The sequence below is a fragment of the Crotalus tigris genome, unplaced genomic scaffold, assembly GCF_016545835.1.
Source record: "Crotalus tigris isolate CLP2741 ecotype Arizona unplaced genomic scaffold, ASM1654583v1 scf7180000017666.27876245, whole genome shotgun sequence".
NCBI lineage: Eukaryota > Metazoa > Chordata > Lepidosauria > Squamata > Viperidae > Crotalus > Crotalus tigris.
In genome coordinates this window covers 5,109,554-5,125,237 of record NW_024096551.1, presented here as the reverse complement: position 1 = coordinate 5,125,237, position 15,684 = coordinate 5,109,554, and the positions used below count along the sequence as shown (strand labels likewise).

The following is a 15,684-nucleotide window of genomic DNA, read 5'->3' as shown; positions in this document are numbered from 1 at the left end:
TTATAAATTGAACATAATTAAAGCATAGTGATTAATCACAAAAACAATATGTAATTATATATTGTGAAATATTTATTTCTAATTACAAATAAATGAAATTTTGTCTTGAAGCATGGTGTAGCATGGGTAACAGTCTTACTATAACAACAGTATTGCTACATTTTATGACAGTATGCGTAAAAAGCCAACCTACAGGTTGAGAACCGCTGGTTTAATGCATCCAACAGTAAACTAAAGCAGGGGAGAGGGCTGGCTTTGCAAGGCATCTAATCCCCTCCCTGCAAAAGAAAAAAACCCCGAAGCCTAAAATGATGGCCAATAATTTTAGCAAATAACACAAATAGAATCAGCAGGATCCTGTCCCGGACAGAGACCAACTGGGTTAATGTGAAATTAACCAGGGAATCCTCAAGGATAAAGAGATTCTGCCTTAGGTATAGGTCTCCAGGTGGGATAGATTTGGCTGGGGGGTGTGTGGAGAGGGAATTTCAACAAAAGCCTCCCAATCTTAAACCCTCAGACCTCTCCAAAGGGTTTTTTTTCCTGAAATGAGATCTTTTTCTCATTTTACATTCTCTTCCTGATGGAAAGAAACTATTTTCTGAAAAAAGTCGGCTTGGTTTTTCTCTGCAGAAAAAGTAAGGCGGGGAAAGCCTGGACTGGAAAAAATGAGGGGGATCACACAGTCTGAATCTGGCAGAAGTCTGGGTATGCTTCCTTCTTTTGACAACCCCCCCTCCCCTCTTTTGCATATTGGAGGGGCCAGGGATAAATTCTATTAAAGCTGCCCAACAATGTGAGGAGCTATCAATCAAAACCACCAGATCTGCACCTTCTGTCTGCTTCCTGTAGATGTGTAACTAAGGGCGATGGCGTATAGGTGATCAGATTTTCTTTCTGCAAAACCATCCTAGGCCTCTAAATCTCTTTCCCCTTCTTTCTTTAGAGCTGCTCTTCAATTTTTCTCCCCACCTTCTGTTAGGGGGCATCAAATTCACCTGATCTTCTCCTCTTGAATATTATTTCTCTCGCGTTCCTAAACGGGCTCTTCCTATGATTTACTTCTTTCTTTTTTTTAATATGCCATTTATTCATTGATATTTGAAGGTAATAAATCTGGGAGGTTAAAAAGTGTGACCAAACTATTAAACGGCCAAGCCTTTGCCTATTTAATTAATAAGGGATTGAAAAACCCGGACACCCGATCCTCCAGGGCTTTTTCCTTGCTGGCTGCTAGAACAGAAAAGCAGCCAAACCTCTCCGGTGGGTCTTTGCATTCTTCCTAGGACCTCCCCTTCAATCAGCTCTCCCCTCCCCCGGCTTAGAAAAGCTGAAGAAGCGCAGAAAGATTCCCTGCCTGGGAAGGACTTTTTTTAAAAAAAGAAAATGCCCCAGCAACAACTATTAGCTTGAAAATCCCCCGGCTGCTATTTTTAAAAAGCCGAGAAGAGGGAAAGAAAAAAAAAAACTAGGACTTTTTTTTTTTTGCACTAAAAAAAGAAGGAGAGGGAAGGGGAAAAAAAGGGAAATTCTCCCCAGCAGCTGGCTGGTCTGGCGGCAGTGCTGGTAGTGGAGCAAAGGGGAATCGGGACCCCGCGCAAAGCTTTCAGCTTTCCCTGGCTTCAGTCTGGGGGTCCCTTTCCTTTGCAAGTTGCAAAGGAAAGGAGAGGGAGAAAAAAGTTGGGGTTTGGGAGACCCCGCTCTTTCTTTTCAGCCCAGCTGGCTGGCTCGGCTTACTTACTGGCTGGGGCTCGCTGACTCTTCCTCTCCCGCCCCCCGCCACCTTTGCTTTCGTGACATCGCCGCCTTTGATTTGAGTGCTTTTCAAAAATCGGGCTCGAGCCACGCCAATCGGTTCCTAAGACCATTGGAGATATGTGTTTTCCGATGGTCTTACGTGACCCCTGTAAAAGGGTCGTTCAACCCCCAAAGGGGTCGCGACCCACAGGTTGAGAACCTCTGTTCTGGAGGGAGGGCTAAAATCCCCCTTCCCTCTCCACAGGGGGGAAAGTACTTTAGCAGCTTGAATAGATATGAAAAAGCAATTAAGATTTAAGAGAGGTAGATCTCACCCAGTCCTTTCCTGCTTTGAGGTTGCCAGATGGTGAGTGTGACTTCAGCTGTCTACAGCCTAGTGACGAGCCATATTTCTATGGCCAGTCTTTCGTCCGCCGGTTTGGAGGGATTCGCCGGCTCTAGCAGGGGATCTACTGTTCTCCTGTGATCCAGCAAGACCCTCTCCCTGCTGGTCACCTCTACGGAGCGACTTTCGACCCTTTTCAAGGGCCCCCAGCGATGCGAAACAGGACGGGGGAGACAAAGCTTATCTCCCTAATGTCCATGGCAAACCGGAAGTCTAAAACATTACTGTTCTTATTCTTTAGTATGAGACACCATAAAAATAAAAAGTGTTATTTGTGAGATTATCCCCAATGTATCATTTTCTCACGGAGACTATAGCAATATTGACAATGGAGTTTCTAGAAACAAAGTTTTTAGGAAGAAATTAAATAATCCAAATCATACCTTACAAAAGATGTCAGATAATTCAGGTACTGCCTCTTTTACTTTCATAGAAGCCACTTCTTCAAACATTTTGAGTAGAATGTCTATAGTTGGCTAAGGAAAAAAAACTTTAATATTTAAAAATATTAAATTTACAAAAAGATAAGCAAATGTAAAATATAATCCATTTAAAGATTCTCATTTGCACAACTTCAAAAGATTTTAGATATGCCCTGATGTAATATTACCACTTATGAAATGGCTTGAATTCAAATCCGATGCAATTATCACAGACAGAATTTTAAAGATCAGGCAATATGATCCTGTGGAAACTAATCATATCTACCACCTCTACATTGTTTTCAGATCCATTTTGGCATAATATCATAAGAAATTCAATGGACTACCATGGGAATTCTAAACTAGATCAACAGCTAAACAGGAATCCAAAATCCAAACAGCATGTATATATGATTAATCATTATCTAATCAGAAAATGTTTATATTACTATTTTACTCCACTTATCTAAGAGTAGGTTCCGCTAAATTCATTGGGATTTATAGAATGTGAAGGATCACTTACTAATATTTTAATCCTGATGCCAGTGTGTATTACATGAAAAAGTTCTTTCAGCAAAGAGAACTGAAGCAAAGATGTTAGGAGATCATGGAACATTTGCGAATCCAAGTGATATACAGCAGTACCTTCTTTGCAGTAATTTGTGAATATATGTACTAAAGAAAACAGGAAATTTAAAGGTGAACACATGCATTATTTAAGTAATTTATTACTAAAATGATTTAGAGATAATCCTCAATTTTGTTTCATGATGGCTCAATGTTACAATATTCTCAGAAAGGATCTATAATCAGACGTATGACCATTGCAAACCATTGCACCATCCCAGGAGTCAAGTGATAGCAATTTGGTTATATGACAAGTGTCTCACATTTATAACTTGTTGCAGCATTCTAAGGTCACATGATCAAATTTGTGACCTTTTTTTGCCAATTTCCATTGAGGAAAGTAGATTTACTTATTAAACATAGTAATGTTTGTTTTTAGGATTAAAACCTCTACATACTGTTTTAAATATTCATGGTTGATAAACTAAAAACTTTCCAAAAGCTCTTGCTAAAAATGCTATAAAATGCCATAACACATTTTATTTCAGCTGGAATTCTAGTTCTGATGTAAAAGGATTATCTTTGGATAACTGCTTGAAGATTTATATAAGTTTAGAGTGTACATACTAATCTGATTACCAATATGATGACTAGGAACTTGGTAACCTGTTAAATCCTAATTTCCTATTATTTGTGAACTACTATACTATGCTAGGATAAAGATTTAAAAACTATACACTGGTTTCAGCTTTATGGATCTAGGTCAAATCTGACTGATTTGATTTTTACTCAGTGGATTTAGTGTAATATCAGGATTATTCTTTATCTATTAATATATATTATATTCTGAAAATCAGCACACATCAATCTCAGGCTCAACATATTGGGTATGTAGTAATGATGAATTTATATTACCTGCCCGTTGCAGCAAAACTATGCCACCAATGCTTATATATTTCTTAATTATTTCACTGCAAAGCTAATAAATAAAAATCAAATCACAAAGTTATTACTCTTTGCTAAACAAAAAAAGAAACAGTGCAAATTTATGTATTTACTTTAGGGTTCAAATAGTACAAATCAAAAGAAAACATATCATTTTCTTCTATTATCATACATTTATTATAAACTAATTATTTTTAGAGGATACAATTCAAACCATGCTTATATGGATATTGTTCCAATGATATTTATAGGACATTATTCTCTATAAATGGAATCTAGAAAATTCTCAAATAGATAGATCAATTCCAGTATAGTAAAACAAAATAAAAGCAAATTTGGAAAAGTGTTATTATGTACTGATAATATTCAAATATCTATGATATTTAAGTACTCAGAAATTCTATTCCCAAACTTTGTCTGCAAAGAACTATTATGTATTTTACATCATTCTTATTTCCCTCATTTTTCCTTTTCTAAAGTTCTATGGCATGTACATAAAAGTCAAGAAATAGACGAGTATTATTCTTTTGAAAGCAAAAGTTTAGTGCGATGCCTATTATAAAATCTCAATAAGAAGAGAAAGGACTGTCATTCTCCTTTTCTCTATTAAACTTTCTCCAGACAAAGAATTCTCTTTTTTTCTTCAATATTCCATGCAAGTGATTTATTTTTAACAAGATATATCTTGCACAATTCAAGAAGAAAAAATAAGGCAGACTAGCCATTACAGGAATGAAAGAAATTTGGGAAATAAATAATTTTCTCTTTTTTTTCTAATTGATTTTCTCACATAAAAGCAGTGACACCACTGATATATGCAAGAAGTATGTCAATTGAGCAATTCTTTTTTTTGTATTGGAAAAGAAAGTGTGTTGTTTCCTTTTGAATTGGTTTTGGCAAAAAAACACCATAATTGCTATTATTTTTGGCAAAACCCCAAAATGATACACAGAATAATTATTTATTTACAAGTAAAATTAGCTTATCTTCCTTAATGATAACGTCACAATTGAGAAAATTCCAGAATCTGACTCCTCTATGATCAAACATAGAATTATACTGACCACACCAAAGTCCCATTACAGTTTATTTGTCTAGATAGGTGAAGATGGGCGTAACTCCCCCCCAGCAAAATTTAAGTCTCTTCCCCTACAAGAGACTCTGCCAAAAGTTAGTAAAAAATATGATAGAACAGAACAGAACAACTTTTTTTAAAGTAAATTTTATTGATTTTCTAGTTTTATATTTAAATTATTTAAAAAGCAACGTAGTGGCTGAGTTAATCAATAATTCAATAACATACAAGTATCTTTAGTACAGGTCTCAAACTACTACATTAAATATTTCCTCTTTTCCCCTTTCCTATGTCTCATATTTAAACTAATACAATTCTTATTATATTGATTAAATAAAAATATTTTTCTTATATTTATCAATAATTTTTAGTTTATACATCTCCTAGTTATTTTAACATTCAAACTTTATAGACACTCACTGTCCTAATTAGTTTTTCCCAATTTTTAGTTTCCCATTAATATTTAAATTTAACATTTAATGTTTATAATTTCCAAGTTTTAAATAACCAGTTTCCTTTATCACAATTCATCACAAAATCTAATGTTCAGGATATACCTCTTACCTATTTAAATATATTCTATTTCTCACCATCTTACATCAACTAATTAATAATACAGTATAACATTCTTATTTTCTGTTAATTTCCAAATATCTTAAATTTAGTAACCAAAATTTCTTATTTCAACATTTAATACTTCCTCTTTTTTTCTCTTGATGTCTACTATCTCATATTTAAGCTAATACAGTGGTTCTCAACCTTTTTAATGCTGCGACCCCCCAACCGGTCGTAAGTCGAGGACTACTCAACCGGTCGTAAGTCGAGGACTACTCAACTGGTGCAGCACCGTTTGCAGAATGGGACTTTTGGCGGGCTCAGCAGGGCAGAGACAGCCTGGACAATTCCTATTGGCTTTTGAAAGCCAATAGAATTAGACTCTATTCAAGGGAGTAAAGGGAGTAGCACAGCAAAGGAAAAGGGGGAAAAATGGCGGATTGCGTTGTTTGGCGACCCCCGTGAAATGGTCGTTCGGCCCCAAATGGGGTCCCGACCCACAGGTTGAGAACCACTGAGCTAATAGTTTTTATTGTAACAGCTTAGTAAAAACATATTTATTACATCCATCAATAGATTTTTAGCTTATATATATCTTAATTACTTTTACATTCAACTTTTATAAGCAAATCAATATTGAAATTTAACTGTTAACATTTATACTTCCAAGTTTTAAATGACTAAAGTTTTCTTTATCTCAGCTCATAACAAAATCTAGTATTCAAAATACACATCTTATCTATTTGAGTATGTTCTATTTTAATTCTCACTGATGTCAAAACCCCAATTTTCTTCAGTCTTATTCTAGCTTTCTTTCTTTGCCAACTCATCTTCCATGTCCATGCTTTTAAGTCATCAAATAAAACTCCCAATGTTGTTATGTATATTGTTTGAAGTAGAAAAAACCATCCGGTCACCATTTTTTTTAAAGGACTAACAAATCGTATCTCTGTTTTTCCATCTTGACGTAGTTTTCCTGAATTGTTTATCTTCTCTTCAGTCTGCTTCTTTTTGATCCTCAGGTTTCTTCTGGTTTATAAAGAAAGTTTTTTACTTTTTCCATGTTGTCAGTCCCTTTTCTGGGTTTTCCATTAACTGTGTTTGTTGATCAGTTGAATCTTCTATCATAGTATTTAATTGTTCCACTTCTTCTATTATATTCTGTGTAGTTGATTTTTTAGTTGTAATCAACTTTTGAGTTCGTATATCTAGGCTGACATCTTGTTCTTTTCTGTAACTTATTTCATCAGTAGCTGTAAGAATAGTTTCATAAATTGCTTTCAATATAAAGAGAATCTGTTCCTGATCTTCATCCATGTTCTCTTAGTAGTGTGTTAAGTTAAAAGCTTTACAATCAGAGAATGATTTTTTTTTTTTGTCACAGCTGGGCTTCTCACAGCTGATATCTGTCAAGGTTACAAAAGTCTTATCTATAGTCTGGGCTTCAAGCCAAGTCTTTTTTAAGCAATAACAAGTTGTAGTATCAGGTTTAGCCACAAGATGTCGCCCATACTATTTAGAGTTTTCTTTTAAGTCCAAAATTTTTATAATCCTTTTTCCAATTTTACTTCTTTTTGTAAGTAAAAACCCAGCTCTTCAATAAGAATAAAAAATCTTTTAGTCTACAAATTTTAAAAAGATAAAAATCCAGTTAGAACCAAGTTATTCTTGCAACATTTAAAACTCCCCTGGATTAGTCAGTCGCCACTGTTTTTAGAGGGTGGGACAGACTCTCCCTTGCCTCTCCACAGGGAGGAAAGTATTTGGGGCAGCTTGTGCAGGTGGAAAAAATAGTTAGGATTAAAGAGAGGTAGATCTTATTCAGTCTCATCCATGCTTCATTAATAGGTGCCTGATGGTAAATTTGACTTCGGCTGTCTGCAGCCTAGTGATGAGCCATATTTCTGCTCCCCTCCTGCAATTAAACGGGGATCCCCTTCCTTGCTGGTCGTCCTTACAGGGCGACTTTCAAACCTTTCCAGGGTCCCCCAGTGGTGCAAAATCGGGCATGGAAGATGGAGTTCACCTTTCAAACATCCGTGGCAGCCACGTCAGCAAACCGGAAGTCAGAACAGAATAACTTTTTTGTCACTTTAAATGTACACTAATCAGCATACATTAAAATGAAATTTCATTGCATACAGCTTTCAAAGGGTCACCACCTCCAATATACACTATATAAGCATATATAAGCACTGATAATGCTACCTAGTTAGGGTAATGAAACACCTGCAAGAAAACAAGCAAGTTTAGAGAGCATCAAAGACCCCTCATACACTACATAAATATACCAAAAAAATGCATATACCCAGATATCCACATATATTCTATGACACAGAGAAACAACACAATCTAGTTTGCTACTGTTATGAATCGTAATGTAAATATATGATATGCAGGATCAGACTCTAGAAGATAGACCCATCCAACAAAAGGAATTCCACAACTACAGGTAGTCCTCAACTTACGACCACGACTGAGCCCAAACATTTATGTTGCTAAGCAAGGCAGTTGTTAAGTGAGTTGCACCCATTTTATGACCTTTCTTGCTGCAGTTGTTAAGTGAATCACTGCAGTTATTATGTTAGGAATACAGTTGTTAAATGAATCTGGCTTCCCCATTGACTTTGCTTGTCAAACGTTTGCTAAAAATAATCACATGATCCTGGGACACTGCAACTGTCATAAATACAGGCCAGTTGCCAAGCATCCACATTTTGATCACATGACCAATTGAAGGAAAAGCAGCAAGAGAATGGAAGAAAGGAAAAGGGTTATAAATAAAAAATCAGAACCCCTGTAACATTTTGTGGATGAAGCGAGGAGTTACAGGACTACTTTTTCATGGAAGTTTCCCAAAACAGAAGGATACTACTTTACAGCTGTCCCAGATTCCAGCTATTTCATTCCCTCCTTCCAACATTTTCACCTTCTACTGAGCGTATTTGATTCTCATCTAAATGTTTTCTGACAAGTCCTCTCTCAATTCATTTCCTTTTTCCTAACAATTTCTGGCAGTGGAGTATACACTTCCCCAATTGGAGCCTCGCCTTTGGATCCCGACCAGGTGGGAGGCAGCATAAAAGGAAACCGTTTAAAGGCGGGAGGAGGGAAAATCCCAAGGTTGGCTTGCTCCCGATTCACGACGAAAAAGGCGAAGGGAAGCTCGCAATTTGGGCTGGCAGGCAGGCAGGCAGGCTGGCTTGCTGGCTTTCTCGCCCGTGCCAACTCCCTTCTCTTTGCTTGCAGCCAGGCAATTCTAAGTTTAAACGCAGATCCTAGCAACCCCGAGGAAAATCCCACGGATGGGGGTGGGGAGACTCAATTAAGGTGCTTGCAACCTCCTCACACAAGAGCAGAGACCAACCCCAGGTTTTTTTTAAAAAAAGCTAAGCTTTTTTAAAAAATACAATCCAAAAGTGCTATTTAAAACAGCAATTGCACTGAATGCATCAAGGCGAACTGGCGGAAAGAAAAGATAATTGCCGGCGCTTTTATTCACAGACACCAAGATTTTTCCCCCCTCAGATCATAAAATGTCCATTTCCCCCTCCAAAAGGGAGGGAATCAAAATACAAAAGGAACCCACCCCGCGGCAAAGCCCTCCGGCGTGCTGATTCCACAGCTAACAACCCTTCCTTCCTCTTCCTCCTGCCTCACCCAACTCCCCGCAAGCCCGTCTCCCCTCTTCCACAGAGGCATGAGCGACTGCACACAAGCGCAATCTGGAGCAGCTTTGCCGGCTTCAAGATTCCCCGGGAAGATATGTCACAGACGCCAATGTCTGGGCCGCGGCTTTTGATTGGTGAAAAGGCTGGGAGAAGGCGGGCTGAGTTGTTGGCTTTTGCTAGCTCTACCTGAGAGGTGGGGAGTTGCTCCTTTGATGCTTTAAGTCTTACCATTCTCTTTGTTGTTTTTATCCGCCTGGAGACGGATAGAGGAGCAGTGTCTCGGTTCCTAAGACCATCAGAAATATGTGTTTTCCAATGGTCTTAGGCGACCCCTGTGAAAGGGTCATTCAACCCCCAAAGGGGTCACGACCCACAGGTTGAGAACTGCTGATTTATAGAATGGTCAGATATAGTCTGGAGATCAATTTGAAGGTTTGAAGTAAAACTTCTGGTTCTTAATTCTGTAGTAAACTCTTTCATTGTAACACATATTTCTGCAGTAGCCTTAGATCTTTTCCAATATAAGTTTGCAGTTTAACTGTGAATAAGATTTCTCCACTAATAGTAATTGAAGAGAGTCTCTTTTTTCTTTTTGTGGAGGCTGTATTTAATAAAAGTTAAGCAGTATCCACCCCGACAGTTCCCACAGCTGCATCAGCTTATCTTTTCTGTTCAAAAGTAACTTGAAGGTCAAGTATTCCATCTCCAAAGTATAGCCAGAAGTTGCAGTATTAGGTTTTCGCCACTAGATGCCCTCAATAGATTAAAAAAAATCTTTTCCAGACACCATTTCCCCCCCCTTTTTTCTATCTTTTAAAATAAAATGTGGAAAAAGAATCTTCCAGCATAAAATAATAGTACAGCTCTTAGGAAAGAGTTTTTTCTGTACCCCAAAGAATAAAGTATAGTCTCTGAAATTTTGTTCTATTCTTTTGTTCAACGCCTTTCTTCCCAGACATACAGAAGCTGCTTTTTCAAGGTAGGGAAATAATTCCAACAAGGCTCTTACAGGCAAAAAAAAAAAAAAAAAAGCAGGATAGAATGAAGAGAGGAGCAAGGGAAAAGTCTCTCCCGGGTTCACCACTGTGGTTCTTAATGCTTAGATGTTCTTTGACTTGCGGTTGGAGTGGCTAGGTGATCGGCCATTTTACTGGCCAATCTTCTTCTCCATCGGCCCTCAAAGTTTGCTCAGACAGCTGGAGGAGCCGCCACTCCTCCGCAGCCGAGCGAAGCCTTGTCGACGGAAGTCGCACCCTCCAGCTTCCCTACCGGCGGAGGGAAGCTAACTGATGAGGAGACGAGTCTCTTCGTGCGACTAGAGGCGCTGCGATCCGAAACCGGAAGTCTAGCTGCCTATAATCTTATCGGCTCTCCTTACCACTCTCTGTGTGGACCTTCTATCTGAGGCATTGCTACCAGCAAACCAAACAGTAATGCAGTTTGTTAAAATGCTCTCTGTAATGCTCTCTGTGCCTCTGTAAAAAGTGGCTAGGACAGAAAGAGAAAGATGCAGGAGATGTAGATGTTGGTTTGCACGCTTCACTACGAATGATGTGTGGAGAGACGGCAAATTGATGATGGTAAAATGCTATAATAAGTTAATAGGCAAAACAAATCAGTATAGTTTGGAAAGACTTCTTCCCCTTAGCAATGTTATGAAAAGTACAGGAAGAGTTAACCAGTAACTAGCAAAAATGTAGTGGCAAGAAATAAAAAAAAAATCAAATCTACTTACACCAACACCAATCACACCATAATTTGAAAATCATCCTTGCTTCCACCATTTTCACAGATTTATATATTGCTTTACCTACATTTAACATATAATCTCTCTCCTGAGAATCAACTCCATCAAATGGATCAAATTCCCTTCCTTTCATCCTATTCACTATTTTTTATAGTATTTTGTGATTTAATCCCCATTCATTCTGTGTGACTGAATGACTAAAATTTACTTAAGTGCACTTCTGTGTGGTATTTACATACATTTATAGCCCTATCTCATTTTACTTTGCACAGTTCTTAAGTAATCCATTCCCACTGCATTCAACTCTTTTCTGACACAGCCATTCTCATTTCCATATAACAAAGTGGATAGGAATATATGTTGTTATATGCTCCATTTTCAAATATTTTGACATTAATTTCTTGCAACAGTGCAAGCTTCTCTTTAAACTTTTTTGATTTTCCCATTTTTATTAATATTCAACTAAGAATGATAATAAAAAATTACTAACCAAAGTTGCTAGTAGTTAGTCAGCATATAAATTTAATAAATTAGTATTAAGATACATATTTATTTGCTCTTATTTTTTCATTTTTTGTGTTTGTAATAATTCATTTTATTTTTCTTGCTGTAATTATCTTACACTTTAATAATGGTACAGTGCATTTCAGATGCAAACTCTCCATTGAATCAAAAAATCTACATCCAAGTTCTCACCTATAAAGGTATACATTATGTATTTAGCATTTTATATATTCAACAAATCTCTAACATGCTTGAAGACATTTCTTATATAGCAAATCATAAATACATTAAATTAAAGCTGAACTATATTTGGTTCTTTTTATTCTAATATTGCATGCAGCAAATATCCAACTTTATAATATTTTACTGAAATCTATTCACTTTTATCATACACTTTCTCCAAATCAACAAATATTAAATGCACTTAAACATTCAGTAATTATATCAATGATCTGTTAAAAGACAAACAGTTATGGTGATTTTGATGGCTGTACAAATACAGCCATCAAAATTCAGTATAAAATACTTCAGTATAAAAGTATTTTATACTGAAATAGAAAATATTTTACCTTATCATCTCTTGATATAAGAACATGCGAAAACCAGCAGTTTGGCTTCTCACAGCCATTCAATGAATTGAAATGGTATCTGCAATATCCACGAGGTAGAGTCAATCCTAAATTAGTCTGCAAAATAATTCAAAAAAGATAAATCATTGTCTTCAGATTCATTCAAAACCAAAATGGAGGAAGGGGAAAGAGAAAGGTAAGATTTCTCTGTTATATACTTTTTGGAACCAAAGCTTGTAAGTGAAAAAAAAAATGCCAAGTTTACTATGGTACTTTTCTTTTCTATAATGGAAGCAATGTAATAAAATGGATTGAAAAAAAAAATGAAATCTATGTATCGATTCAGGAATTTATCAATAATACAGCTTATTTGAAGAAGATATCAAGATAGTATATAAAATTATTTCTATTACAGCTCAAATTTTAAGATCTTTTCCCTCTAAACTCTGATAATGAATATCATCAAGCTGAATGAGTAGAATAACTAATGTAGCAAAAGGAATCATATTAACTTTTTTCTTCCTAAAAATAGAGGTGAGTATTCTTATGAGTTATTGTGAACTGGTGGCACAAAACTTATGGGATAAAAGCAGCTGAGTACTTTTTTAATAAGGCAAAAATATATGTATCATGACTTACGACTGGTTGCTTAGCAACCATTCAAAGTTATGACTTACTGGAACAAGAAAGTTACTACCCAGTTCCAATGGTTGCCACTGGTCACGTGACTGCATTTCAGACACTTAGCTGGATTTACTGCTGTTTTCAGTGTCTTGCAGCCATGTGACTGCACTTTACAATGATTTTGCCAAAACGAAAATGACTTCGCTTTTGGCAAAACCACCCCATAACAAACAATGGTTTCACTTAATGACTGCCACATTCATTTAATAACCACATTTGTTTAATGATTGCTACAAAATAGGTCATAAAATCAGGTCATGTGACTGACTCAATTTATGACTATCACAACATACGACTGTAATAGGTAGACTCTAATATGGTTGTATGTTGAAAACATATTCAATATGCAATGATGCACAAACAATCACTTCAAAAATTACGCAGCTGCCTTATAAATCTCAATTAAGGAAATAATGTTTATAATGTTTATAAGCACAAAACATGCAGCAGAGCTTCATGTATCTTGGTACAGTCAGATATAGCAGACACAAATCTCTATTGCACAGTGTGAAATATCTGGAGAATGTGAAGTTGGTCACACTTTCCCATGATTGATAAGAAGACATAAATATGAAAATGGTAACAATGCTGATGGTATACTAATAAGCTCAACCCCCAGTGAGGCACTACCTTGATGTGATTGTGGGACTTGTGTGCTCTGAGAAAGATGAGAGCTATTTCAACTATACTGGACAAGTCTCATCACAGGAATCAAAGAAAGAGTGTCACTCCCATAAAATATGGTGAGACATAAATTACAGAAATCCATACTGGCTCAGTTGTTGCGCAGGTCAATTAGACCATGTTAGGTATTGGAATTCCTAGACATCTGGAGAGAAATGGGCTACAGAATTCAAGATTGTTGGCTGAGCAATCAGAGCCAGCAGTGGTAGAACTATTGGAAGAAAAGATGTTTAAAACAATGAAATAATAATATGTATTATTATTATAATAATATATAATAATATGTTATTAAGAATCAAGTCCAAAAAGTCCAATCCATCAATGGAAAAACTGCAGTGAATCAGTCAGTACTGGACAAGGAAGAAATAGTACAATTCTGGGTACAGAAATGGAATTGCCCAAAGTAATACAATAACAATGGAGCTTGCTTGAAAGAGGGGGATAAGAATAAAAAAAAAGTTGAAATAAAAGAACTTGTAATAACAGCAGAATTGGTAGAAAAAAGAGCAAGGAAAATTAAGAATTGGTCAGCATCAAGTGAAGATGAACTGCATGGTTTTTGATTGAAACATCTGATTGATCTACACCACTTGTTGCCAAATAATTTAACAACATATTGCAAGAAGGTGAAATTGAAAAGTGGTCAACATCTGGCAAAAGCTACCTGATAATGAACTACCCGTTTCCCCCCCAAAATAAGACTGGGTTTTATAAGTTTTTTTGGATCAAAAGACCCATTAGGAATTATTTTTGGTGGATGTCTTATTTTGTGGCAGCCTGCCCCGTCCATCCCACGGTATGGTTGCTCGCAGCTGCAATGGGGCAGGAGGCTGCACGGTGCACCGGTGCCGCCATCAGAGTTGAAGTGAATCAGATGGGGGGATGGAGCTGCCCCACACACCCTGCACCGCTTACCTCAGGGCCCTGCAGCTGGTGAGGACCAAAAAAAGCCCCTCCAGAAGTGGACACAGTGGCGGCAGAGGCCTTTCGCTGTCATTCCCACCCATCTCCAAAATGGCGTAGGGGAATCAGGTAAGGCGATCGAGCCTCCCCCCATCCTCCATAGCATGGCAGTTTGGCTCAGAGGGGAATGAAAGGAAAGAAGTGGGCAGGTAGCCGGGTGATTGAATGGGTGGGGGGAGGTCACTGGCCTGGCTACAGGGGCCCTGTGGTAAGCAGGTGCAGGGCATGTGGGGCAGCTCCACTCCTCCATCTGCCTCACCTCATGGTGGTGGCAGCGGTGTAATGCATATCCTCCTGGTCCGTTGTGACCACAAGAAACCAGGAAAATGGCTGGGCTCCTGGTGGACGGAGCTGCTGGTGCTGCCACTGTGAGACGAGGCAGGTGGTGGAGGGTAGGTTGCCTGGCTGCAGGGGCCCTAACAGATGGTGGGCTTATTTTGGGGGTAGGGCTTATATTAGGGACAAACTAAAAATCATGCTTATTTTCTGGGTGGATCTTATTTTCAGGGAAACATAGTATCCAGGAAAGGGACAGCCCCAGTTAATTACAGGTCAGTTATCTGCTTGCCAATGACATTCAAAGTATTAATTTATGTGGTAGCTGATGCAATCCAACAGCATCTATTTGAAAACAAGTTCTTTCCATCCGAGCAAAAAAGAAACTGCCAAGACAGCAGAGGAACAAAAGATCAACTCCTAATTGACAAGATGATTCTGGAAAACTGCAAGAGAAATATGAATGTACTTGAATGTAGCATGGATTGATTACAAGAAGGCATTCAATTCCCGGCCACATGACTGGATAATCAATAAAAATAAGAAATAAGAGGAGTCAACAGAAACATCAGAAGCTTTGTGTAAAGATCAATGTCATAATGAAAGACACGGTTGCTTTTCAATGATGGTAGATTGGTAGAAGTTAATAACAAGAGACGAGGAACTTACTATCACCACTATTGTTTTCAATGCATTGATTCCTCTGTCAACAATACTGAATAATTGGGCCATGGCTATCAAACATCAAAAACATCTGCCGGACTATTATAATCTCCTTTATATTGACGATCTGAGGCTGTATGGAAAAATACCATCTGAAATGGAATCACTGCTCAACACCGTCTGTATATACCACAGGTCGGCAACCTGCGGCTCCGG

The 15,684-nt window shown here is 37.5% G+C and overlaps 1 protein-coding gene across 10 annotated transcripts in view; it reads right to left on the bottom strand.

Moving 5' to 3' along the window:
• TOPAZ1 (testis and ovary specific PAZ domain containing 1) overlaps positions 1-15,684 on the bottom strand; it is a 72,042-nt gene that overhangs the window by 24,201 nt on the left and 32,157 nt on the right. For all 10 annotated transcript variants that reach the window (XR_005555894.1, XM_039336296.1, XM_039336300.1 and 7 more), the window contains 4 exons: positions 12,199-12,315; positions 4,048-4,111; positions 3,089-3,240; positions 2,527-2,619 (listed from right to left, as the gene is read on the bottom strand). Coding sequence is in view for 9 of the 10 variants with exons in the window: in XM_039336296.1 (XP_039192230.1) it covers positions 2,527-2,619; positions 3,089-3,240; positions 4,048-4,111; positions 12,199-12,315 (426 nt within the window). In the remaining variant the exon portion in view is untranslated. The remainder of the gene's footprint in view (positions 1-2,526; positions 2,620-3,088; positions 3,241-4,047; positions 4,112-12,198; positions 12,316-15,684) is intronic.